Source organism: Hippoglossus stenolepis, chromosome 9 (genome assembly GCF_022539355.2).
Source record: "Hippoglossus stenolepis isolate QCI-W04-F060 chromosome 9, HSTE1.2, whole genome shotgun sequence".
Lineage (NCBI taxonomy): Eukaryota > Metazoa > Chordata > Actinopteri > Pleuronectiformes > Pleuronectidae > Hippoglossus > Hippoglossus stenolepis.
The window spans coordinates 10,574,968-10,599,005 of record NC_061491.1 but is presented as its reverse complement, the minus strand read 5'-3'; the positions used below and the strand labels follow the sequence as shown (position 1 = coordinate 10,599,005).

At 45.2% G+C, this 24,038-nt stretch overlaps 1 protein-coding gene across 3 annotated transcripts in view; it reads right to left on the bottom strand.

The window, feature by feature from the left end:
• Positions 1-834: 834 nt before the first annotated feature.
• Positions 835-24,038, bottom strand: part of LOC118114802 (tetratricopeptide repeat protein 28) — a 183,092-nt gene continuing 159,888 nt past the window's right edge. For 2 of the 3 annotated variants that reach the window (XM_035165486.2, XM_035165489.2), the window contains 17 exons: positions 22,804-23,327; positions 18,403-18,512; positions 15,113-15,242; positions 14,775-14,993; positions 12,784-12,943; positions 10,623-10,763; positions 7,406-7,550; positions 7,070-7,249; positions 6,409-6,953; positions 6,058-6,305; positions 5,830-5,954; positions 5,403-5,634; positions 5,079-5,155; positions 4,422-4,445; positions 3,586-3,715; positions 3,347-3,454; positions 835-3,185 (listed from right to left, as the gene is read on the bottom strand). In XM_035165486.2, the coding sequence (XP_035021377.1) occupies positions 1,576-3,185; positions 3,347-3,454; positions 3,586-3,715; positions 4,422-4,445; positions 5,079-5,155; positions 5,403-5,634; positions 5,830-5,954; positions 6,058-6,305; positions 6,409-6,953; positions 7,070-7,249; positions 7,406-7,550; positions 10,623-10,763; positions 12,784-12,943; positions 14,775-14,993; positions 15,113-15,242; positions 18,403-18,512; positions 22,804-23,327 (4,708 nt within the window). In that variant the 3' untranslated portion in view covers positions 835-1,575. The remainder of the gene's footprint in view (positions 3,186-3,346; positions 3,455-3,585; positions 3,716-4,421; positions 4,446-5,078; positions 5,156-5,402; positions 5,635-5,829; positions 5,955-6,057; positions 6,306-6,408; positions 6,954-7,069; positions 7,250-7,405; positions 7,551-10,622; positions 10,764-12,783; positions 12,944-14,774; positions 14,994-15,112; positions 15,243-18,402; positions 18,513-22,803; positions 23,328-24,038) is intronic. The other variant, XM_035165488.2, reaches the window with a different exon arrangement.

The following is a 24,038-nucleotide window of genomic DNA, read 5'->3' as shown; positions in this document are numbered from 1 at the left end:
CTGATTGGTTAGAGGGAGGAACAAGGGAACTACGCATCTTTATCGACCAATCAGGTCTAGATATAAGGATAGACAGGCAGACAGGCAGACAGATAGATGGATAGACGGATAGATGGATAGACAAATAGACAGACAGATAGATAGATGGATAGACAGAAAGACAGACAGACAGACAGATGGATAGACAGGCAGACAGATATATGGATAGACAAATAGACAGATGGATAGACAGACAGATGGATAGACAGACAGACAGACAGACAGACAGACAGACGGATAAATGGATAGACAGACGGATATATGGTTAGATAGATCGATGCATAGACATCTAGCCAGACAGACAGATGGATAGATAGACAGACAGCCAGATCAGTAGAAAGATAGATAAATAAATCGGTGGGTAAGAAGGAAGATAGATAGACAGACAGACAGATAGATGGAGAGACAGACAGATCAGTAGGAAGGTAGATAAGTAAGTGGGTAGATAGGTAGGTAAATCAGTGGGTAAGAAGGTGGGTGGGTGGGTGGGTGGATGGATTGATATAGATAGATAGTTAGATAGTAGGGGAGGTAAATCGGTGGGTAAGAATGTGGATGGATGGATAGATAGATAGATAGATTGGTTAAGTGGGTAAGAAGGTTAGCAGATATGTGGATAAATAGGTAGGTAGATATCTAAATGGGTAGGTAGGTGGGGGGTAGATAAGTAGGTCGGCAAAAAAGTCGGAAGGTGGATAAGTAGGCGGGTAATGGGGTAGATAAGTAGGTAGGGATGGATGGATAGATGGATAGATAGATCACATTGTTTTCGGAAGACACAATCAAGGTCAGTAATACAAGAAAGCAAACATGATGTTTTTATTGAAACAGTTTACTGATAAATGACAGATGGTTGTCATGAAACTTTCAGGTTTAATCTAAAAAAATCATGGGCTAAAAAGTCATACATGGTACTTAACATTGAATAGCAAGAGAATCCATGCTTCAGAGCAGACAGTCAATTCACAAAGAAATCAGGCAAAGTGCCCTTCTGATTTCAATAAAAAATATTAAATCTTTTTTCCCCACTCTTTCCATCTTTACATGATACAGGTTTGTTCACTTTTTAATAATATAAAAACGCTTAATACTGATTGTGAAACACTGGAATTAATTTACAAAACATAATAATAATTATTATAATATTAATAACAATAATAACAATAACCATTCATATTTAAAACAAAAAAATAGAATGGAGAAAACCAGTCATAGCTGTTGCATCTTGGCCCACACAAACAGTTTTGGGGGAAAAATACCAAATGGCATTTACATCTACCTGACACACAGTTACACACAACCACAGTATCAGGTCGTTGAGTATTTCTCATTGCCATTTACAGTGTTATGGGCACATAGACAAGACACACCAAAGCATTCATGTGCCTCTGCAGGATCGCACTCACTGACCCCATCTAATGTTTCTCACTGTCAGTCAAGCTTGGTGGGCCAATAGTGGTCCTGAAAAAGTTCCCCACTCCTCCAGCACACAGGATAACAAATTATAGGTAAAAGTATAGGACCATTTTAAATGTCTCAGCATTTTGAGGATGGGAAAAATCTCCCAGGTGACAGAAACTTGTATCCATTGCCAGCAGGTAGTCGGATAGAACGAGCACCAGGGCTACTGCTTGTGGAAATAGTGGGTGATGGAGCCACTTTTCTACTGTTGGAGCAGTGGTGTCCATTGGAAGAGTTCTTGCTGCCCCTGTCCAGTGACTGCAGCCCCAGCTCCCGCAGCTCCAGGCTGTCTTGGGTATCATTAGGGGAGCAACGGCGTGGCGAGAGGTTCAGAAGGCTCAGTACATCCCGACTGGCAGAGGCAAGGGGTCCAGGAGAACTGTGGACGGCTCTGACAGGACGTAGATGATGCTGATGCTGGGCTGCAGCGTTAGCCCAAAAGGTCTTCAGATTATGGATAGCTTGGACTTTTTCATCAATCACCCCTCTTCTTAGCCGGTCCAAGTCTGGAGGATCAGCTGATGTAGAGCAGGCAGAGCCTGTAGAGGAGTAGGACAGGGCAGGGGATGGAGCACTACCAACTGGGGACTGGTGACCCGAACTGGGAGACACATTACTCGGTGAACGTGAAATGTGGCCACTGTATGGGGAGCTTGGGTACTTGAGTTTCATTGCATTGCTGTCCAGAGTGGGCGAAGGATGGCTGCCCTCCTTTTGGGAAGACTCGGAAACCGCAGGACTATTGTAGCCTGAACTTATCTTCTGCAGTGAAGAGGAACGTGAGGGAGGTTTGGGTTTTGGGGAAGTCTGAGCTCGGCCACTAGCACTGCTGTTAGGACGGCTAAAAGCACTAGTTTCAGAAGATCGGAAGGCGCTGCTACGTGCTGAGGTTCCTCCAGCTGTGCCACCCTCTGCCCCAGCTCGCTGAAGGCTACCCACAGCCCGTAGATGGCTCTGAGTTTCCTCCAGAATCTTCTGGGCCAGCTCCTGAGGATCCAGAGGGACAGTTTTTTCTTCCTGAGACTTGACAGTGCTGTCGGTCTCAGTGCTGGACTGGTCAGATTCACCTGTGTCTGAACTGCTCACCTTACCCACCTTCTGGAATGGTGAATTTGGGCTGGGCACCAGGCTTGTTTTTACTGGGGATGTGGGGGTGCTGACACTGCCCCTTGATGATATTGACACAGTGTAGCCTCTCCCTGCTCCTGTGCCAGATCCACCGACGACCCCCCTGCCTCCACGGTGGTGGCGCTGGCTGTGGCCTGGCGGCAGAGGCAAGGAGTCACAGTGACTTCCCAGCGGCTCGCTGCTGATGATGGAAAAACCCTCATATTCCTCCTCATCCCCTCGGGCTCCTGCCACCGCAGCAGCTGCCCCATGAGGGGAGGAGCGACTGCGGGGAACGTGAGGGTGTTTGTGGATGGAGTAGTGTGCTGTGGCCCCACTGCGTTGCCGATGACTGAGGAAATCACACTCTGACTTGGAGGCAAAGCTCATGGTAGAGGCTACAGAGCTGAGGCTATAGACAGAGATGGCATCTGATGCCTGATTGTCCAGGCAATGAGAAGAGAAGGGAAGGCTTGAGTATCCCATGGGCAGCGGGTTGGACACAGACTGGGCAGAGGCTAGAGACTCAAGGGAAGATGAGCTGTCCAGGCTCAGACGCTTGGGCAGTTCTGTGGAGTCTGTAGAAAGAGATGGAGAGTAATGGAAAATTGTCACATCGGAAAAGAAAATCACTAAAAAGGTTGCAGTGTCTGGAATTTTCTTATATACAGTCAAATAAAGGAAAATGTAACAAGGAAGAGAAATGATACAATGAACAGGAGCAAATCAGTGTACTTACCGAACAATGCCAGCAGAGACTGGAGGGCAAAGTGCAAGGTGCGGCGGTTGGCTAGCTTGCCTGTCTTCAGCACCACTTCTTCTTGGCCGACCTCACATAAGTCAAATCCTGGACACACAGGAGGACAACAGTTTTTCAATGTGTCAGCATGTATGGGAGTCCACAGGCACACGTAAATGCTTTGGTGGGTTGGAAACTGAAAGGGAATCTGCAGTTTCATTAGTTAAAAGTTGACTCACCAAGAGCAGCCAGAAACTCATGGCATCCTGGCAGTCTCCATAGCTGCACACTAATGGACACCTGAATGGGCAGGAGGGAGAAATCCTGCTCCTTCTCTCCTGTCTGGAGTTGGACGAGCACCTGGTGGAGCTGCAGAAGAGGAGGGGAAGACAGATCGGACAAGATGCAGCAGTTAGGAATAACAAGCAATCAACAAACTAATGAGAATTAACAAAAACAACAATTTATTTTTTCTATCATGATTTTGAATTATCCAAGGGCAAAGTTATATAGTTCTTTGCTCTCAATGAACATTTCCTTTTATCTATTTAAGTTCTATGATGTAATGCCAACCACATCAGGTGTAAATATGTTTCTTAACATGTTTGAGTCCTATTCATGAGCACTCAGGGCCACAGAACATCAAGCGGAGCTGAAAGGGGGTTTACACGTGCCCTGTGAGCACACTTGCCTGTTTTGTTTGGGGATTAACTGGTTTAGAACAGAGACACCTTTGTCAACTTGACGTAACAGTGCAGAAAGTAGAAACATGCCTCTTCACCGCACTTCTTTTTTTTTTTACATCATAGCTCAATCGCCTCTACCACCCCCTAAAAATCCTTAGATACTCAAAATCCCTAAGATCTGATTGCAGGAACAAGAGTTGAGAAAATTATGAACAGCACAGTAAATGTTTTAGGCAAATGCAAAAAGACACGAAAACAAGAAAACTTGTAATGCAGGTTCTACACAAGAAGACAAGAAGTGTTTAAGAGAGTTTGACAGGACAGACGATGGAGAGTGAAGGAACAGGGCTGAATGGGATGGAGTGCAGGAAAGGTGAAGGCACACTTACCATTGCCACCATATTTTTAACAGCCTTCAGATCGCATGTTAGGGGAAGGGGGAGAGAGAATAAGCTTTTAATTGCATGCACACAAGCCATTCACAAAGGGTACAAGGGTTCAGGTCAACAAGAAGGATAACAGCAACAAGTAACGTACGTTTATAACATATTACTGAGTTTGACGGAATCAGGAATCATAGATTAGGTTGAGCATGTTTTCTGTTCTGTGCATTGAGACCAATATTTGCACGATGAGGCAACAAAAAATGCTAATCACCATTTAACTGGATGGCCTTTCACTTGGAGCATGTGGCAACCACATGTTACACGTAAACAGGGATAAACCTCTGCAGCATAAGATTAATTCTCTGCTGTCACGAGTTTGGGTACAAGAGAACAGCACTCATTGTAGCTGAGACTTCTCTAGTTAGGCTTCAATGCAGATTAAGCTGCAGCTTAAGTTGCCAGTGAGCTAGCGTGTGTCCATTCCTGACATAACAGATAGTTATGCAATGATTTATATAAATATAGCAAGTGGTACAAAGAGGTACCTCTTAACGCTAAATAATAGCAGTGATATTTGTTGATTGAGCCAAAGACCAATTTCTATTGACGGCATTAGATTTAAAAATACAGCAGCGTTTGGTCAGAGCATCTGGAGCCTACCCGGTTGATGAGCTGCTCTCCTGCCTCTGATGCTGTGATGAGTTTGCACAAGGCCTGGAGAGCTGGTGGCGGTAGACCTGAGGGATGGAAACAGAGGAAGTTCTTCATTATTCCTACACAAGGCACAATCTCTTTACCCCAAACTAAATAGCATCGTAACTAAAAAGGTGATATCATGTCAGCTGATATGAAACATGGCTGCAAACATCAGAGAACTGTGTCTGTTATATGTGGAAATCAATAAAGATTCATCTAAAATGAACAAATCAGCAAAACAGCAGATTCAGATTATACTTTAATGTAGAGCTTGTCTCAGGTATGTACCCAGTAGTGATTGTAAAGTAGTGCTGCACTGCTGAAGCCTGTCTCCTGGGTCTGCAGTGGGAAAGAAGACAGCAGCAGGGATACCAGGGCCTGCAGAGTCAAGACGGAAGCCCACCGCTGTCAGCAGGGCCTGCCAGCCAGGGATCCCCCCAACCTTGTTCTCCACACTCTGCTGGGATGTGTACATGGAGTTACGCTGGCCGTTCTGTATCCTCTGCAGAGACTTCTCGACCTGCAGGAAGCATGGCAGTGCTGCGTCAGTATGCCTGGTTGCAACATTGTGTGTGTGTGTGTGTGTGTGTGTGTGTGTGTGTGTGTGTGTGTGTGTGTGTGTGTGTGTGTGTGTGTGTGTGTGTGTGTGTGTGTGTGTGTGTGTGTGTGTGTGTGTGTGTGTGTGTGTGTGTGTGTGTGAAAGTCCATGTCTCACCAGATGGAGTAACACTCTCAGAGCATCACGCACTCGGTCTGGAAACTGCAGAATCTCTGCCAAAGCTTGGCCGATGAGGGAAGATGGGCTGTTGAGCTTCACATCATTGCCAATCAGCATATATCCTGCACATAAAAAAAAATGTAATTAAAACAGCTCCATTAAACAGACATATTTTTTTTATTATGGGAATGTAGAATTAATATGTAAGTGAGTGGCATCTCTAACCTGCCCAGTTGGAGGGGTGTGAATACTGCTTGCTGCTCTGAACAGTCTTCATGGCATCTGCCAGTGCTGCACTAGCCTTGGTCCCATTGAGCAGGGCAGTGTAGAAGGCATGTACGAAAACCTTGGAGGCCGCGACGGGGACGGGCCACAAGGACACGAGAACACACTGAGCCCCAGCGGCAAGGAAGGCCCTGGTCAATCCCACGACACCGTCTGCTGTGACCTTGCTGCTGGACTCCTGGTATGAACTAAAGACACAATGACACACAACATGAGACACTGAGTAAGGAAACTATAAATATATGTACTTGAATAACGTATTTAATTTGTCCCCCTTGTCAGTTCACCTACCCCAGCACCACCAGCTTGACAGGCAACCTCAGGTCCAATATATCTGCAGCTGTAAGGAGGAACTCCTGCAGCGGTGGACTGTCACAGATACTCTCCACATCACTGCTGTCATCCTGCATGTGGAGAGACTCTGGGATGGTGTAGCTGGTTCCAATCGAGCCCTTCCTGCCTCTGCCACTGCTGCCTCTACTCCCACCTGCCCCTCTGCCCACAGTTCCCACTCCCACACTAGCACTTGCCCCACCATGCACGCTCTCAGGGTTTGGGGTGAGCACCAGAGCTGCCAATTTCCAAGAAATGTGGGTGGCAAAGTGGGCGCACTCTGCTTGTGTGAGGGCACTCATCACCCTCTCCTTGGTTGCGAAAGAGCCAGCCAAGGGTTGGCATCCAAGCAGTTCAGCCACCATCAGAGCCTCCTCCTCCGCAGAGGGCATGGGTCCCCATAGCCAGCGGTCCATCACAGGCGAGGGCAGGCGAGGGTTCCCCACCACTGCTGCCATCGAGACACCGCCACACGGAGCTGGTCCTGGGCGCCGAGAATGAGCCTGAGAAAACAATAATAAGGGTTAAATCCTTGCACAGTTGTGGTAAGAACAGAATTCCTCAACAATCAAAGAGAAGATATACATTATTTTTCAGTTATCTGAATGAGGAGCACAACCTTTAGATTGGATCCAAGGCCATGGATGGAGGGAACAGCGATGAGGCTGAAGCGTTCATACAGATATTCATTAGAGGAGCTTCCTTTTAGCAGAGCAAAGGGGATGAGGTACAGTTCTCCCTCCAGCACCATCACCAGTTGTCTGTGTCTGCCAACAGGCCCACTGGAGTGCATCAAGCCCTGTCACACAACAGGATTATTGTTAAAAACACATATATACAAGAGAGTCTTCAAAACGTGGTGCTTTCTATCTCATAACTGGATTTTCTCTAATGCTCGTCTATCTACCACAACTACATGAACAGGCAGGCGATGGCCCATAGAGGAAGTGCTCACCCCCTCCATAGGTGCAATCAGCAAATCATAAAGTGCCCGGAGTGGAGGTTTGCCGAGGTTGCTGGAGCGGCGAGTTAGGGAAGAGTTACCATCTTTGGCAGGAGACATGGTGTTACTGAACAGGCTGGTCATACTCTGGCAACTCCTGTACAAACACAGCACAAAGCAATGCATGTGAAAACAACACTTTCACTTTGTGCAGAATGCTGCAAAATCCTAAGGCAAACACACACTGCATTTACAGAAATAACTCCAATACCTATATATATATATATATATATACTGCTATTTTCTGTAAGTTACAAAAATGACTTTGATCCTCCACATCTACAGATAAAAAAGATCTCATAGTAAGTCTCCTTGAGTCAAAACCACTGTCACACTGTGCTGATATTCTTCATGCCAAACCTAAAAGTCATTGAAATTCAATTTTAAATTTAACTTTAAGTTAGATACTTTAAAATAGGGCCTAGTGGGTAGTAATTAGTTTGAAAACAAATTATTATATTCTGAGAAGAGCATTTGAGATTGTAATACATTTTACATAGCGCTATTATTTCATCTCAAAATGTTCATATAAATACATTTTCACAAAAATGATTTCATCTTAAAATATTCCTTGGGTTCCTCAGTTCTGTTTTGATTTTTCCCTCCACTCACCCCTGCAACAGAGATCTCGTGCAACTGTCCGTTAACGCCAAACCGCCCTGCTGCTCCTGATGAGCTCTCCAGACATGCTGGGAATGTGGTTTCAGAGCTCCATGCCTAACTTGCTGCGTAGTGTTACATCAGATATGTCTCTACCAAGACACTGTAGCTTCTGTGAATTTGTGTGTGGTAGTGGCACAAAGCTGCAGCGGAGCAGAGTGAGCCATCACTCTCAAAACATAGAGGCTCATCTTTCTTTTTCTGACACACTCGCTCTCCAATCTAAGCATCAAGTACGAGGCAGATGAAGGCAGATGTGCCAGATGAGCTGCAATACCTCTGTGAACACAAACAGTCAGGGCCAAAGCTCTGAGACCACCAGAATGGGAAAGTGAGTATAATTTAACTCGACTTGAGACAAAACCAAAAGAATATCATGTCAATATATAGATCTACACTAGATGGCAGTGTTGCACTGTGGTAATCTGGACTTTACAGACACATGAAGTGGTGAATACCATCAGCCTGTCAGAATCCCAGCAGGAAGAGGAGGTAAGCAGGGTTTATCCCCTCTTTACAGGGACCTACTCTACATATTGTAAAACTCAAAGCTCACAGTTAATAGAAGAAGAGTTTGTGAGCGTCTTTGTTTCTGAAAAAAATGAAAAGAAAACAACCCAGTGTGTTTGAGGCATGTCTGCTGCGTGGCTGAGGTGTCAGCTCCCTGCTCAGGCACAGACTCACAACTGAGAATTGTACTAATGGTGGCTGAGTGGTTAGAAGCCCGCACAGCACCACACTTTATGGTTGTGCTTGCCACTGTATCCATCTGTTCAGCTAGAGTTTCTTCCTGCCCCAGCCAACAGACATCTCCCCTGCCCTTCTGGTAGCCCGAGGCCAGGCCACTGGCTTCCCTCCAGCCTCCCAACACTCTGTCTCTCTCCCAGGCCTTGGCATGAGCCTCCATGGGAAAGCAAACAATCATTTGTTAGCCTGACATGAAGAATGAGAAAGGAGGAAAGGGATAGGCCAAGAAAGGGTGAGTGTCAAGTGTAGCGGTAAACAGTGAAAAGAAAAGACTGAAAGCAGGGAGGCTGAAGGTGAAGAAGGCTGAAGGTTTAGTTTGGTCTGCAGCCGAAAGACTTGCTTTAAGTGTTATCTGGGGGGGTGATACAAAGGTAGACAAGTTTGCCAATTACACACTTTTTACACCAGCTTTTTATACTGGCCTAATTTCCAGCGCTGATCTAAATTATTGCTTCAGCTAGTGGCCACTCAGCTCTTTTGATGCAGGGATCCTCTTCTCTCTGTGTGTACTTCTTCGTTAGTGACAACTTCATCGAGATCATCAAACAATCTCATTATGCTATCACCGTGCATTAAAACGTTTCAATTACACACTGAGGGGATTAGACACGAGGAGACTTTCATTATCACCTTCTCGTAGTAATCCTTCAAAGCCCCCTGGTGAAGATTAGATCTCGGTGTTAAAATAGGGCAATCAATGATAACACCAAACGACGATACCGCAACATGAAGAGCAGACCTTTTAACGCTAGGTGTTTTGTTCTCGCACCTATTTTGATTTAAATGCCATTCATTTAGATTTCAATATAATTCACATAATTATGAGTAACTGTGGAAATATAGCAGTATTAGCTTAAAATAACGGTGATTAGGGAAAGGGAAGTGGAAGAAAGCCCTTGAAACGTACATACATTTACGTTATCTGACATCAAACCCCAAGATGTATGACTCGAAACGACAATGAGGTTTCCTCCCTTTTCTCTTGCTTTAGCATTGTGATAGACGATAGGCTCCTAAGCATGAGGAGCTTTATAATTCGGAGATTTTTTTTTTTGAGACCCAAAAGAATGAGTGGATTATTACCGGCAACCCATTAAAGGGGCTTAATGAGCACCAAGACTCAATTAAAGCTGGAATTACCCTCTCATCAAAGAGCAGCTCAACTGTGGACGAGGACAGGGAAATATGACCCAGACACACACATGCACACGCACGCACACATTCTATTGGTATACATAACCGATCAGCACAATGTAAATTAATACTTTGCATAGTATTGTTTAATAATACTCAGAAGAAGCCACTGGGAGAGTCACAGAAATCTTTGCACACATAATTCTGCACAATAAACACAGACAGGGTAAACACCACAAGGGTCTCAGTGTCTGTGTCTGACAAACACACTAATACTTGCACACTGCACACACGCACACTGCGCACTGCACACACACACGCACACTGCGCACACACACGCACGCACGCACGCACGCACACACAGTGGCAGTTGATAAGGGTTTCAGCAGCTTGGCTCTACTCAGTCTTTTTAATAAGAAGGATTCACATGCTGCCTCTGCGCTGGCTAAACAATGGAGAAAAGACTCCTTTCACAGATGAGCCACAATACCCACGAATCTCCTTACCCAAGCAGATATTTTTAATCTTTCCCTTTTTTCTATTCTTTGTGGAAAAAGTAGGTCTGGGTGACGCTTGTTGATTAGAGCTCTCTGCAGGAACATGCAGGTTATTTGCAACAAACTCGTACCTGTTGAACAGGTTGTTTCTGGACACCATGCGCAGGAAGCCTGTTGGATCGGTGACCGAGTTAAGCTTGTTGTTGAGCTCCTCGAATTGTTGGTCCAACAAATCTCCAGCCTCGCTCTCTGTCTCGCTGCTCGAACACCCTCTGAAAGAGAGAGAGAGATGCAAACAGAGAGAGAGATGGAATTAGAGACATGCGCTGAAATGTTGGCAAGAAAAAGGCACTTCAGCAAAGTAGACAATACACAGACTTAGATTGTTTCTCCGCGGATAAATCAGCCGCACACACACTCCTGATCTGCCCGAAATACACACCCACACACACTTGGCCTAATTTCCCAGGCTCGGTCCAACACCCTGATGGTAAGCAGAGTTAAATCCTTTCATTATAATGCTCGGGATGTTGATCCAGTCTGTGGGGAGTCAACCACTCCCACCACCACAATCATTACCTCGCCACCACTCTTCTCCATCTCTCTCCTCTTGCTTGAAGAACCCATATCATGTAGCTCTTATGTTAGCTTCTTGCTCTCATGGTAGATGAGAGCAAACTTACAACATGGGATCTCTTTTCACCTTGTACTCCCACTACCACCATTTTTTAAAAAACCTTGCAGTATGCATCACTTTTGATTTTGCTAATGTTCATACACCATCAGACCTAGTACATAAAATCCATATATTAATGAATAGATTACACTGTCACAGCAGCTGCTGCCTCCCTTCTCTCTATATCATCATTGCTTTCACATGCATATACTCTCTCCCCATTCTTCTCAGTGCTGCCTCCCTCTCTCTGCACTATGAATGAATGAATGGCCTGGTAAGTGGTGCCATATTGTGCCCATCCAGGCGCGGTGGTGTGTGTGCAACTTCCTATTGGAGTAGTAAATGAGCTGCTAATGGGGCAGGAGGGCCCCGGCTGCTGGGGTGGCAGAGGCTGGCACTGGGCAGACCAGCTGGGCCCTATGGATCAAACACCAACTAGAGAAACAAGGCTAATAATGTGAAACATGGTGTACACCCATGGCTGTCAACGGGAGATATTCAGTCAATATATCTCACCCCATTTTCAGTCTCGTCCTGCAGAGTCCCTCAGGCTACGTACCCTGTTGTTAGGTCTTTATTCATCAGCCTCTGACTTTTAGACTTTCACCACCTCAACTCAATCTTCTTCCCATTCTCAGTAAACCCAATGCTCTCTTCCTTTACTCGTCAGGTTCGCTGTCTGTAAGGTAGGTTCAACTGCCTGGCTATCCTAAGAGCCATTATTCTGTCTCATTTATTCCCACAGGGAGAGAGTGGAATACTTCAGGCAGGTAGTGGAGGTCTGTCATCACAGGGTGCAATGGGGCAGAATAACACTCTGATACACACTCACACACACGCACACACTCACACACTCACACACACACACACACGCACACGCACACACACACACAGGATGATAAAATAACCCTTCTTCAACTAACTTTGGGGAAATCCAGTTTCAGCCCAAATGTTTATCTTGTTTCTTTGTCTGGACCTCATTTTGATGAGGAAATGTTGTTTGTCGTGTTTACAATACCTTCCGATGACTGGTTATCAAGGACACTCCAAAAATGCTTCTACTTGTGAGGCCTGTTCTACCTTTCCTTCAATTTTCTGTCAGCAAACTTTCACAGATCACAACTAAAATATCAAGGAATGTGTGGAGTTTCACATTTATTTAACATCTGTATCATCATGGAAAAAATGACCATAATGGAGGCAATGAAGTCCTTTGCATGCAAAGAAAAAAAAAATGGAGCTGCCATAAGTTCTTACATTTATCAAAATATCTCAAAAGCAGATGTCAGTAGCACAAGCATGAAATACATGGAAAAGAGCGTTGGACTTTGTGAGGGCTGCTCATCCAAAATGTCACCATCAGACAATGTTGCTTCTCATGTCACTTCATTTATGGTGAATTCAATGATTCATATAACATGAGTGGCAGGGGAGGAGGTTTTTAGAAACCAGCAGTCACATCATGTATTTGCTGTAATATAATCCCCAAAAAAACTGATACTCTTTAGCACAGTTTCTATTAATTACTGATAAATAAGTATTTGACGATATGGATAATAACCTCATCATTCAAACCAAGAGTTTTCATTTCACTGTGACAGCAGTAAACATCTCACCGGCTGTAATAAGACTCCACTCCGAGGGCCTCCCGGGCACTGGCAATTTGCTGCTCCAACGATGAGCCGCTGACCACTCCACTGCCGCCGCCCTCCTGGAAGTCTGACCCTCCTTCTGACAAACCCTCGCCCAAGTACACCTCATGAAACTTCAGGATACCTGTGGAGAGAGAGTGAAAGGAGAAAACGTGGGCAAAGGTGACAACAGTTTTCAGGGTGATGAAACAACATTTTTAATAACACTATCAAAGTGACTAACCAACGCAAATATATTGAACCATTTTCTTTTTCTAACACATCTGCATCACTCACTCATGATGTCGTGGCTTAGCTGAAAGCTGTGAGTGAGGCCACGTGCAGCCGTACATGTGTGGAGCAAAATGAATAAAACAAATAATGTTCAATAAAAGATAAGAGTAGACTGCCTGTGCCATCTGCTGCCCGCCATGGGAGCTCCGCTGAGCATCGAGCAGGAACATCAGAGGGGGGCGGGGAAGTGTGTGTGTGTGTGAATTTCTAGGGTGTATCAGTGCTGTATATGTATTATAGACATGTAATAAATTATTTTAAATGGGCCAGAAATGTGATTCAGGAGTATATATATATATATAGGTCTGCGTGTCTGTGTTAGTTTGTGTGTGTGTGTGTGTTTGTGCACAATCACTAACTGAAATAATGAAGTAGTAACTAATAATTAGTAGCCCCTTTTGCTGATTGCAGGCTGTTTGGAGAGGGCCATGTTCACGTGCCAGCTGGATGCCAGGGAATGCCAGAAAGTGACAGACAGACGATTAGTGAGCAAGTGGCTCCCTCTTAGCCTGAGGCAATATTCAGCGCTTTGAAGATCTCCACTGGTGCCTGAACTGTAACTCCCCTCCGTAGGACTAGTGTTGGGGGGTCAAGTTCATGCTGTTGCCTGAGAGCTGTGTTTGATCAAATGTTCAGGTCTGGTGGCGGGGCACATGGGTCGTGGCTTTCTTTACAGCAGAGAAAAGAAAAGAGCCAAAAAACAACTAACAGCACTGTAGCTACAGGAGTCGTGTGACACACACTGTATTTCACCGGCAGCTCTGCCAGTTCTCTTCATGAAACTGAAATTTCACCAGTCATATACTCAAATAGCATCTTAACCTTTTTGCCTGCGTTGGTGTTAATCAGCGTGTCAACACAAGAGACAAAAAACGAGATGTGCAAAATCACTCTACCAAAAGAAAATGAGAAGAAAGGCAAAGAAACGGAGTCATTTTTTAATTTGGTGTAACGGCAAAGTGTTTTCCTGTTGGCATGTGTGAAGATGTTGCCTGTGTTGTTTGGCTGTGTCACTATCAATTAGCATGGTTCATTGGCAGATGCCTTCTGGGGGTGTGGAGCGAGGCAGGGGGCAAATCCTAACAGTGGAGTGGCAGGTGGCACTGCCACTTGGTGTTAAAGCTGGCCTTCTTACCCGGCAGCTGAAAACAAGCTATAGCCTCTGGGCCTTTTATCCGCTTTGATTCTAACAAGCAAATGTGTGTATATGAGTGAGTGCATTTGTGTGTATGTTCTTGTTGTTTCATTTCTAAACATAAAAGCTGCATAAATTCAGGAGGAAAATATTTTTTGCTATTTATGTCCATAAGGACCCATGCATGAGCGTGCACTGTTTGTCTTTGAATATGCTGTGTGCACAGAGAATAGATCAACTTAAAATTAGAGAAAAATGACTTTGCATTAACTAAGCCTGTAGTTTTAATGTGTTCTATAAAGATCATTGGGAAATAGAGGTAGGTTCATAGGTAAATGGCTGAACGTTCTAATCGATTTTACCTGAGTAAAAGCAAATGATTCTAAATCTATCCACTAAGACATGATGCTTCCACAACATGTGAACTCTGACAGCAGAGAGATATTTTAGAGCAGAAAAAAAAGAATCACAAGACAACAGCCAGACATGTTCCTAACAAAACAGTTCACAGTCTGAGCGACGCACCAAGCAGAGAGTCAAATCTTACCTGCTCCTGGAGCCAGCAGCCAGCTGTACAAGTAACCAGCAGCCATGGAGAAATATAGCACCAAGGCCCTCTGGCTGTTGACGTTGTCCAGGATGTGCTCAACTGTTACTGGGGTGTAGGGGTCTGTTTCCTGCTGGCCGGTCTGCCTCTCCACCAAGAGGTCGGCGAAGGCTCGTGTACGACCCCTCTCCGCCACCGCCAGGGCCTCATCGTGGTGACCTATGGAGTTCAGAGGTCATTGCCGATTAATAATTTACATTACAGGCCAAAAGCAAAAGATGACTACAATCTAACAGCATGAAGATTTGAGGATATGAGAAGTATGTGTGTGGACATACCTAGGCTGACGAGGACCCTTTGGAGTGCCTGGTAGCAGGAAGTTTGCAGGTCAAACAGGGAGAGTTTATAGTCTGTGCTGTGCTGGGCTTCATGGCGGATTGTTTCAAACAGTGCAGATGCCCGGTAGAGCTGAAGATAAGCAATAACATCAACAATCAGATACATTCAGCTACATTTTACTTGTTGGTTTTACATGATTCTGCTTTTATTGAGGGTCAAGAGTGGTCCTATGCATTTTAAATGGTAGGGCATGACACTGGCAATGTGTCTATTGTATTCAAAGTGAGGAAGTCTCAATAAATAAGCAGTCGAGAGGCTTTAAGAATTTCACTTTGCATAAAAATGTCCACAAATGTGTTAGAATGAGATTAGATTTGAAGATTGAGGATGATTTTGGCCACTAGGTGGTAGCATCCCACCTCATGGTGATCATCGATCGCCCTTGCTGCCTTCCAATTATGTTTCTCGTTCACCGGAGGAAAATACTGTAATGTAACTTGATGAATCGCCAACAAACACAAGTAAACCTCTCTTCAGCTCTTATTTTCCTGGATGTGGGAAAGGGCAATGAGAGGCTAAACCATTACCTGGGCATCATGGATGGGCAGCGCCCAAGGAAAGACATGCTTTGTGGACTCAATAGGCCTGTCTGTGTTATTGGACCTTTCTATTCAGTGCCAGACATTGGATTGAGAGAAGGAAAGAGAGACAATGGAGAGGTGGGGCAGCAAGCAGTGTTGCACATTGGCCAGGCGGAGCCGGCCAGGAGTGCTGATTCATGGGAGCCTTTATTGATTTCCTATTTCTGTCCCTACGACAGCCCTGTAGCTTGACTGGGGCTGCTATAGAGCCACTCTCCAGGAGCCCGGGGCCCAGCAGAGACGCTGAAGCACTATGCTCACACTGCTTGACCACAGTTCAAGACAAGACAAAGAACTGCAGAGGAGAAAAGGTTGCTGGTATGGATGAAATGGATTGTATCAGCACTGGGGGTTTGGTGAGAGAAAGAAAGGAGAAAGAGTGTGCGCGCACATATATATGCATACTCTGGAGCTCGTCTGGCATATCCCAAGGTCATGCAGGAAAAGTGTGTCATGGGGAGTGAAGGGGGAGAGCAGCGATCGGCAGAGAATCTGTGAGCTCTGCTGCATTAGTGCTAGTAGACGGAGCTCCTAGTCTCAGGCTGATTCTGCCGATTGGGCTGTGGGCTGATTGCTGCACTGCTAGTTTAATCTGTTAAACTTGCAGACATCCCTTTAAGAGTGAAACTAATTTCTCACAGTGCCTTTCCTCTGGCCTGAACCATCCTGGCACAGATGAAAGGGAAACAATCCCAAATGTGCTGCGTCCGCAGTGACTTGCTTGGCAGCGGTAAAGGTAAAATCTGCTATATTCCTCCGCTGCTGTGCATTCAGATTGCACTATCATGTTCTAGAGTCACTGACACTGACATGGCTTTTATCTGACATGTTAAGTGAATGTCAATGTCACACTGAATTGGTAACGTGAGTGTTTGCTGCTTACACACACGTCTAATGATTTTTGGGGAATAACCTCTCTGGGGAACACTCATCCTCTGTGACAGACAATATCAGAGATTAAAGAAGTTACATCTACAGTCGACCACTGATATTTAAGATAACTGAATAGCTGATTAGAATCAGGACACATTCATAGACTGCATATAAAGATGAACGACATGGCGGCTCCCCATGGGCATGATCACACATACACGAATGAAGCGGTAACAAACTTTTGCCTCCAGTTCACTTCCACAAATACACATCGTGGAGTTTTTGTGGAGTTCAACCTTTGTGAATGGCGATGTCACAGCCTCAACCTAATGTGTATGTGGCTGGCTCCTTACCACACTGATGTTTGTTCAAGTGGTCATGTTTCCAGTAAGTTTGCATCATATTTCTTATTTGTCATGATTGAAAGCTGAGACGGACACCTGATTGGTGGAGCGCGTGTGTCGGCAAGACTTTGCTACTGCAGCTCCTTCATACTCTGGTACCAAAGAGCGTATTTGGCGCAAGATGGCTGCGTTCTTATCCGTGATATATCAGCTTTATTTCTAGACAGTGGTGGGAAGTGGTCTATTGACATATTTGGTGGGTGTGAACATCAGGATAAAAGCTGGGGCATTAAAGTACAATTGGGTTTAAATACATGCAGAACATAAGGAACATAAGGTCACGTACAGAGAGTCCAGAGCTATGGATGTTTTCATGAATTTCAATACAAGCCAATACAAATGAGGTTTGAAGTGGGTCGAGGTATTTAACAAGGTCATGTGCAGCAACATGAATAAACATTTGAACCACACTCTGAGGACAACAGTGTCCCTTTTCACTTTCAACTCACCCTGGGAGCTTAAAGCTGACGTACAGAGAACAATTATTCTAACGAAGGTCTTTTGATTAAGTGTTAAACTGTAAAGTTGACAATATGTGGCATCAGCTCTTTGGAATAACATTTTTGAACCTAATTTCCTCAACATGACTCAGGGGCCTCAGCCCATGTCACCACCTCGGTTCAGTCTTTCTTCCCAAACTCTTGTTACAGATAATTGCAAACAGACAAAGTAACTTTTTTGAAATGTATGATGCAGGGCCCAGAAACAAAGCTATCTGGGTCACACAGATGTACGTATTCTGCGTATGTCACAGCCGAAATGTTCTGCACTAGATTTTGGAAATGAAAGCATCTGAATAACATCCCTGCAGACACACGTGACAGCCACTGCTGCTGGCTGACTGTTCTCAGACTTGTATGTGAATAGACAAGCACAAGGGTAGGACAAAAATTATAATCTTGAGCCAGTGTGGACAGACTGTAAAGAGAGATGTAAGGGGGATATTCCATGCTTGCCAGGTGGGCAGTGGGCTGAAGAGAAGTGGATGTGTGTGCGATGCAGAGGCTTGGCACTCCTGAGACCATGCACACAGATACAAAAAGTGATCTGTCGCCTGTCTGCTGAGATGACAGCATTCACCAACTCGACAGACTCCCCCAGCATATTGCCAGCAGCCGTGTGCAAGCTCTATAGCCACCTGTCCTTTCTCTTCTCCTGCGTTGTTCTCTCTCTAAAATCTTAAAATTCCTCTCCCGTGTCTTTGGACATCTATTTCCCCCTCTCATTTGTAATCTTTGCCAACCAACAGATGTGCGCTTATTGGAGGTCAGCTTTAACTACGAGAGGTGGATTCGCTGGAAGGAGTCCAGATGGAGGAGGAGAGGAGAGGAGAGGAGAAGAGAGGAGAGGTAGGAACTGGAGATACTTCACCTGATGTTGGGCTTCCTCCAGATTCCCACTGGCCCACAGAGAGAGCCCGAGACGGTGGCGGATCTTCGCCTCGTCCTCACGCCGAGCCAGCTGCTCCGCGAGCCGCAGGCCTGTCAGGAGTGGAGGAAACAGGAGCAGATGAGAGAGGGAGAGCAAAAGTTATTCAGAGCAGACAGACTCTTAGGTATCTTTCAGAGTAACAGATGTAAGCATAGCACGGCGCTGATTTTCTGACAGCGAACAGGTTTGGATATTTGGCCTCAGCTGTAAGATAGTGCTCCCACTGGGACTTAAACCCACACACACACACACACACACACACACACACACACACACACACACACACACACACACACACACACACACACACACACACACACACACACACACACACACACACACACACACTTCTGCCACAGAGAGAGGCCGTTAGAGCACTAATCGGACTGCATAGTAATCAATGCTAAGGATCGACTGGCTGAGCAAACACAAACACAAGCCTGATGCTTGCATAAAAGAAGCCACACAATAACATGAAGACATCCGCAAATATTTGCACACCCACACTGATGAGGTAATAATGGGCTGTATGCAAACACACAGTGCTTTGTGTTGTTTTGTTTGAGAGACTTTCCGATTTGTCAGGGAAGCCAGGGGAGGTTTGCGTGTGTGTGTGTGTGTCTAGGTGTGTATGCTCAGTTAGAGCGCCTGTGTCAGATCACCTGGCGAGCGCACAGTTTGTTTTTCACTTCCAATCCCTCAAGCAGTGATGCGTATGTCACATCTTTGCATGTGTCCTCAGTCTTCCTGCCGAGTACTTGGTTCTGCCCAATTACTGAGAAGAAAATGCCACTCCGCAGAGGACAATGATGAAAAAAAATACGACAGCTGCTGCGCCACACACTGCCCACAAGGTGCTAAATGCACAGCAAGCAGTCTGCAGTTTTGAATGAGGCCATTGCTCATGCACAATCTCACTTAACACGGACTCTGCATTTACAAGTCTCTCCGCTCGCTTGTGTGGTTGTTGAGGGGTCTAAACATGCTTTTGGTCAGAAAGAGTAGAAACTGGGCCAAGCCACCCCTCGTTCGCTTTTCCTCGGCATTCCTGGAAAACTGTCTGTGGCTGGACCAGATAAGCCAAGAACAGAGAGCGTGACCCGAAAACAGCCAGCCGATTCCGCAAGACCCGGCACACCACGCAACCGTAGACTTCATGGCTCCTCCATGGCCACGCTAGCCGGCAGCCTTTGAAGCCTGAAAGTCTCCCTACTCTCCTTATCTTTCCGCACACCCCTCCCTCTGCCTGCCCGCCCGCCTGCCCTCTTCCCCCATGCATCCACTGAGCTCCTCTCTCCCTCTACCTCTGTATTTATTTTTTCATCTTCGTGCCTCTGTCTCTGGCCCCCTCCACTCTCTCTACCTGTTTCATCTTGACTGTGGTGGCACTGCTCGCGGGGACTCGGCACTGCTTAGGGCTCATTAGGCGCTGGAGCAAGAGAGAGGAAACAGATCTAAATTATCCTTTTCATTTTCTGACATCCTCACCCCTCACTCATCTCAGCTCCAGCTCGGAGCCTTTCATCTGCACACACGCACGCACACACACACACGCACACGCACAGAACATGTCTTTTTCTGGGCCGCACTATGATAGTTCTTTATGATCAAGCCTGAATGTCAACCAACTCTATGTTTTCTTTATTCTCCAGTTGACAGTGAAATAATACATCTGAGTTATGACTAATGCCGATCTCTGCCTCTCCCCTGCACCCGCCTTCCATCTCCTTTCTTTCTCTCCATCCCTCCTTCTCTCCCGAACTCTCTCATTCCCTCTGTTCTCCTGCTCTGTATCATTCCGTGTGTGTCACTGTCACCATGCACGCCTTTGGTGCGCCCCGCAGGCACAGTCACGTAGCAGCGGCTGACATGAGGATGTGGCCGTGGCTGGCTGCACCCCGAAGAGCAACTAGAGAACACTTTAAAGGCTGTTTGACAGCTGGGTGAGGGATTCTCTGCAGCCCAGAGGCCCAAGCACCTCTGACTTCGGACACCAGCTTTACGTGCACGCACCACATACACAAACGCGTTAGAATACAGGCATGAAATGTCACGGCCTGTGAAGGAAGTGCACGGTGCAATGAAAAAAATATCCTCACCCATAGACACAATTAATTCAGTGCCCTTTGATCATGACCACATGTGGAGAAGAACAGTGTGTCACATACAGCGAGATGGTGACATAAACACAAATATATATCTATAGATCCATATCTATAGATCTCTATATATACACACAGACAGACAATAAAGCTGTAAACTGAGGGGTCCATATATGATGACGACAACAGACATTTCACAGTGTTATACATATCACATTCAACTGCATTTAGTTTTATACGCCCCTAGTTTTTATACGCCCCTAAATGACTCTTCTAAAGCCTAAATGTTTTATTTAATTTCCTGTGATAATGCTAATCTTCTATTTAACATGAAAATATTTTCAAATTTAAATTAAATTGTTTTTATATAAATGTATATACTTAATATATGAACCTACAATGTTGGTCTGCTCTGTCTTACACATGATGAAAGCAGCTTTTTATAGATAAAACTGATATCTATTTATACAAGTTACAAAATTATATGATGCAGGTGTTCATTATTCTAAATATGGTTGATTTGCACATCATTTTGTATGAGGTACATATATAAGGAAGGATAACAAACATGTAAGCCACAATACTATAACTTACTAACACATAAACAAGAATATCTAAAACAATTTTAGTATATACAGTATATTCCCTCTTGATTTACAATAATAGATAAATATGTCACCTATTTATTTCTGGTTCACATATCAGGTGCATTCCTAACATTCCTAACATGGCCTGCCATTGTAGGTCAATACTGTTTTTTCCATTAGTTGTTGTTCCATAAACTGAGCAAGAAGAAACTGTAATACCTCCATTATCTGCTACAATGACGACATTGATTTAATGACACTGTTGTGTTAATCATTTAAAAGTGCATCTCGGTGTGAAATGCCTCCCTCCCTGTCTCAGATTTAGACGTCGCTGTGAAATGTCCTTTGGTATAAAATTACAGGAAGATAACTGGGGAAGTGGTGTGAACACTTGAAGTGACAGAAATGATGACTTCCCATCAGCAGTTAATTGGTATCTCTGTGTGTCTTACACACACACAGACACATATGAATGCACACACACACACTGAGTTGGAGGTCACGTTGTCAACAGTATCTGCACTAGTTTGGAGCTGCCTTTCTATCACTCCTTCCAATTAATCTTTTTCAGGAGACAAAAACAAAAAACAAGTGCAGCATGAAGAATGAAAAACACAAAACCAGCAGAAAAAATAGAAAAACTGAAGAGAAAAAAAAAACCTTGCCAACTTTTCGGTCTGGGTAGGTTGGCCAGAAATAATTGGCTGTCAGCGATAGTGAAGGCACCGTTCTTTTTTCGCAGCCAGACCAAGGAACAATACAAGGACAGTGCAGGGGACAACAGGAGGACAGGGTGGAGACAGAATGGCCTGTCGCCTTTGTTTCCATTAAAGCTCAACAAGCAGGCCGGCAGAGGCTGTATGGGTCACTGCAGGCCTGCCTAACTCTAATAAAGCGGACGGAGGAAAGATGGAAGAGAAGCATCCCTGTATTTTTGCATTCACTCCCTGCAGGGTGAAATATAGAACTGTCGTTTCACACAAGCAGCAATTTTCTGGGATTCAAACAGGGTTTGGGTCGTCACACGGTGGGTGTGCCTGCACACAAGGTCTATAACTGGGCACATGCGAGGCTGGTGGCACGGACATTTAGCTCACATCCATGGATGCTTCCAGTTACCACATCCTCGGCGACAAACACTTCCTGCACTGTCACTAACATAATGAATATTTGAGGGACCAAGCAGCAGGTTTTTATTTCACAGTAATCTGTAGGGGACAATGAATCGTGAGAGGCAGGAGTCTGTCAGCCGCCGTGTGAAAAGATCCTTTGGCAACTCACTGCAAAGAACCCTCTGAGGAAAGTAGATACAGGGGTGTGAAGAACAGCTAGCGGTAAACAGGAAAAATGCCTAGGCGTGCATCCTGATAGGTTTGCACAGACATACACACAAATGCTGGTATACCTTTACACAACAGAAGACAACACAGACGCATAATGCACACACAAAATCCCCCTGTGCACTCATAACACATACGCACAAAAGCCCAAACACACACATATACACACAAGTACACTTCCTAATAAAAATGTGGCAAAGGCTTAGCAACAAATAGGCTCTGAATTTCATATTCATGAATTCACATACTCTAAGCCTATCAGCTCAGGCAACAAAGGCAATCCTCTCTCATGCTCCCCCCTGACTCACTCACCTTCCTGCAGGTACATGACAGCCTGTGAGTAGTTTTGCAGTGCATGGTGTGTTCTCCCCAGGCTGCCATAGGCCAGAGTCTTGGCAGCCAAGTCATTAGTCTGTGCTGCCACACTTAGGTGCTGTTCTTGGAACACGACTGCCCGCTCGTAGTTTCCTAGCGACTCATAGGTAAGGCCCAAGTTGCCGTAGGCGCGTGCCTGGCGTGCGGGGCTGCCCGTCTCCTCTGCAATCTCCAGGTCACTTTGGTGGCATCGCAGGGCTGTCTCATACTCTCCCATAGATTGATATACAACACCCAAACCGCAGCTTGCGTCCCCCTCCAGTAGTCGGTCCTGGGTGTCACGGGCAATGGCCAGCTGACGCTCCAGACAGGAGATGGCCTGCTCGTAATTGCCCAGTTGGCTGTGGAGAGCACCTAGTTCACCGTAGGCGTGGGCCTTGCCTCCGCACTCCCTGAGCTCGTGAGCCACCACTAGTCGCTTCTCAAAACACACCAGCGACTGCTGTAGGTGTCCCATGGCCCTGCAGACGAAGACAGAAAACCAATGAGCGTTAGAGTGAAGCAGATTAGGAGCTAGATGTGTGAGATAACAACCTAACAAGACAAACTAAAGGAAAATCTGTCATTGGCATTTCCTGTCCAATTGAACAAATTGGGAGGCATCTTACAAGGTGACAACATTCAAGAATTTCTCTGCTTATCTCATATGAATAAATTGAATATTAATATGGAAACTAGACACATACAGATACAAATCTAGTCCATACAACAGGGAAAGGACATAGCAGGAATACTTTCAGGGGTAGATCCAGGGGTGGGGACAGGGGGGCACTGCCCCCAGCTGAAATCTGAATGGCCCCTGAAGTGCCCCTGTCCTGTCAGTAGACTTATTTTTTTAAGAAACTGACAATATTAACAATTAATATGACAATTTGTCAAGTATACAATGTGCTTTTACAAAGAACAATTTTCAAAATAAATTCAATGATGTGTGGCTTTCCTCAAAGCTATACATTTAACAGTAAATAAGGAATGACTTAAATGTGCACCTTACTGAATCAGGAATTGTTCACGGATGTATATCATATAATTGTCCCGTGTGTAAATTATGGCCCCTTTATGTCCCATGATTTAGAAAGATCCGAGATCAACCACTGGTTTCATTAAAAAAAAAAATCAAATAAATAAAGACAGAAGTCCCACACATTACTGTTTAGCTGCTGTGTGTGAAA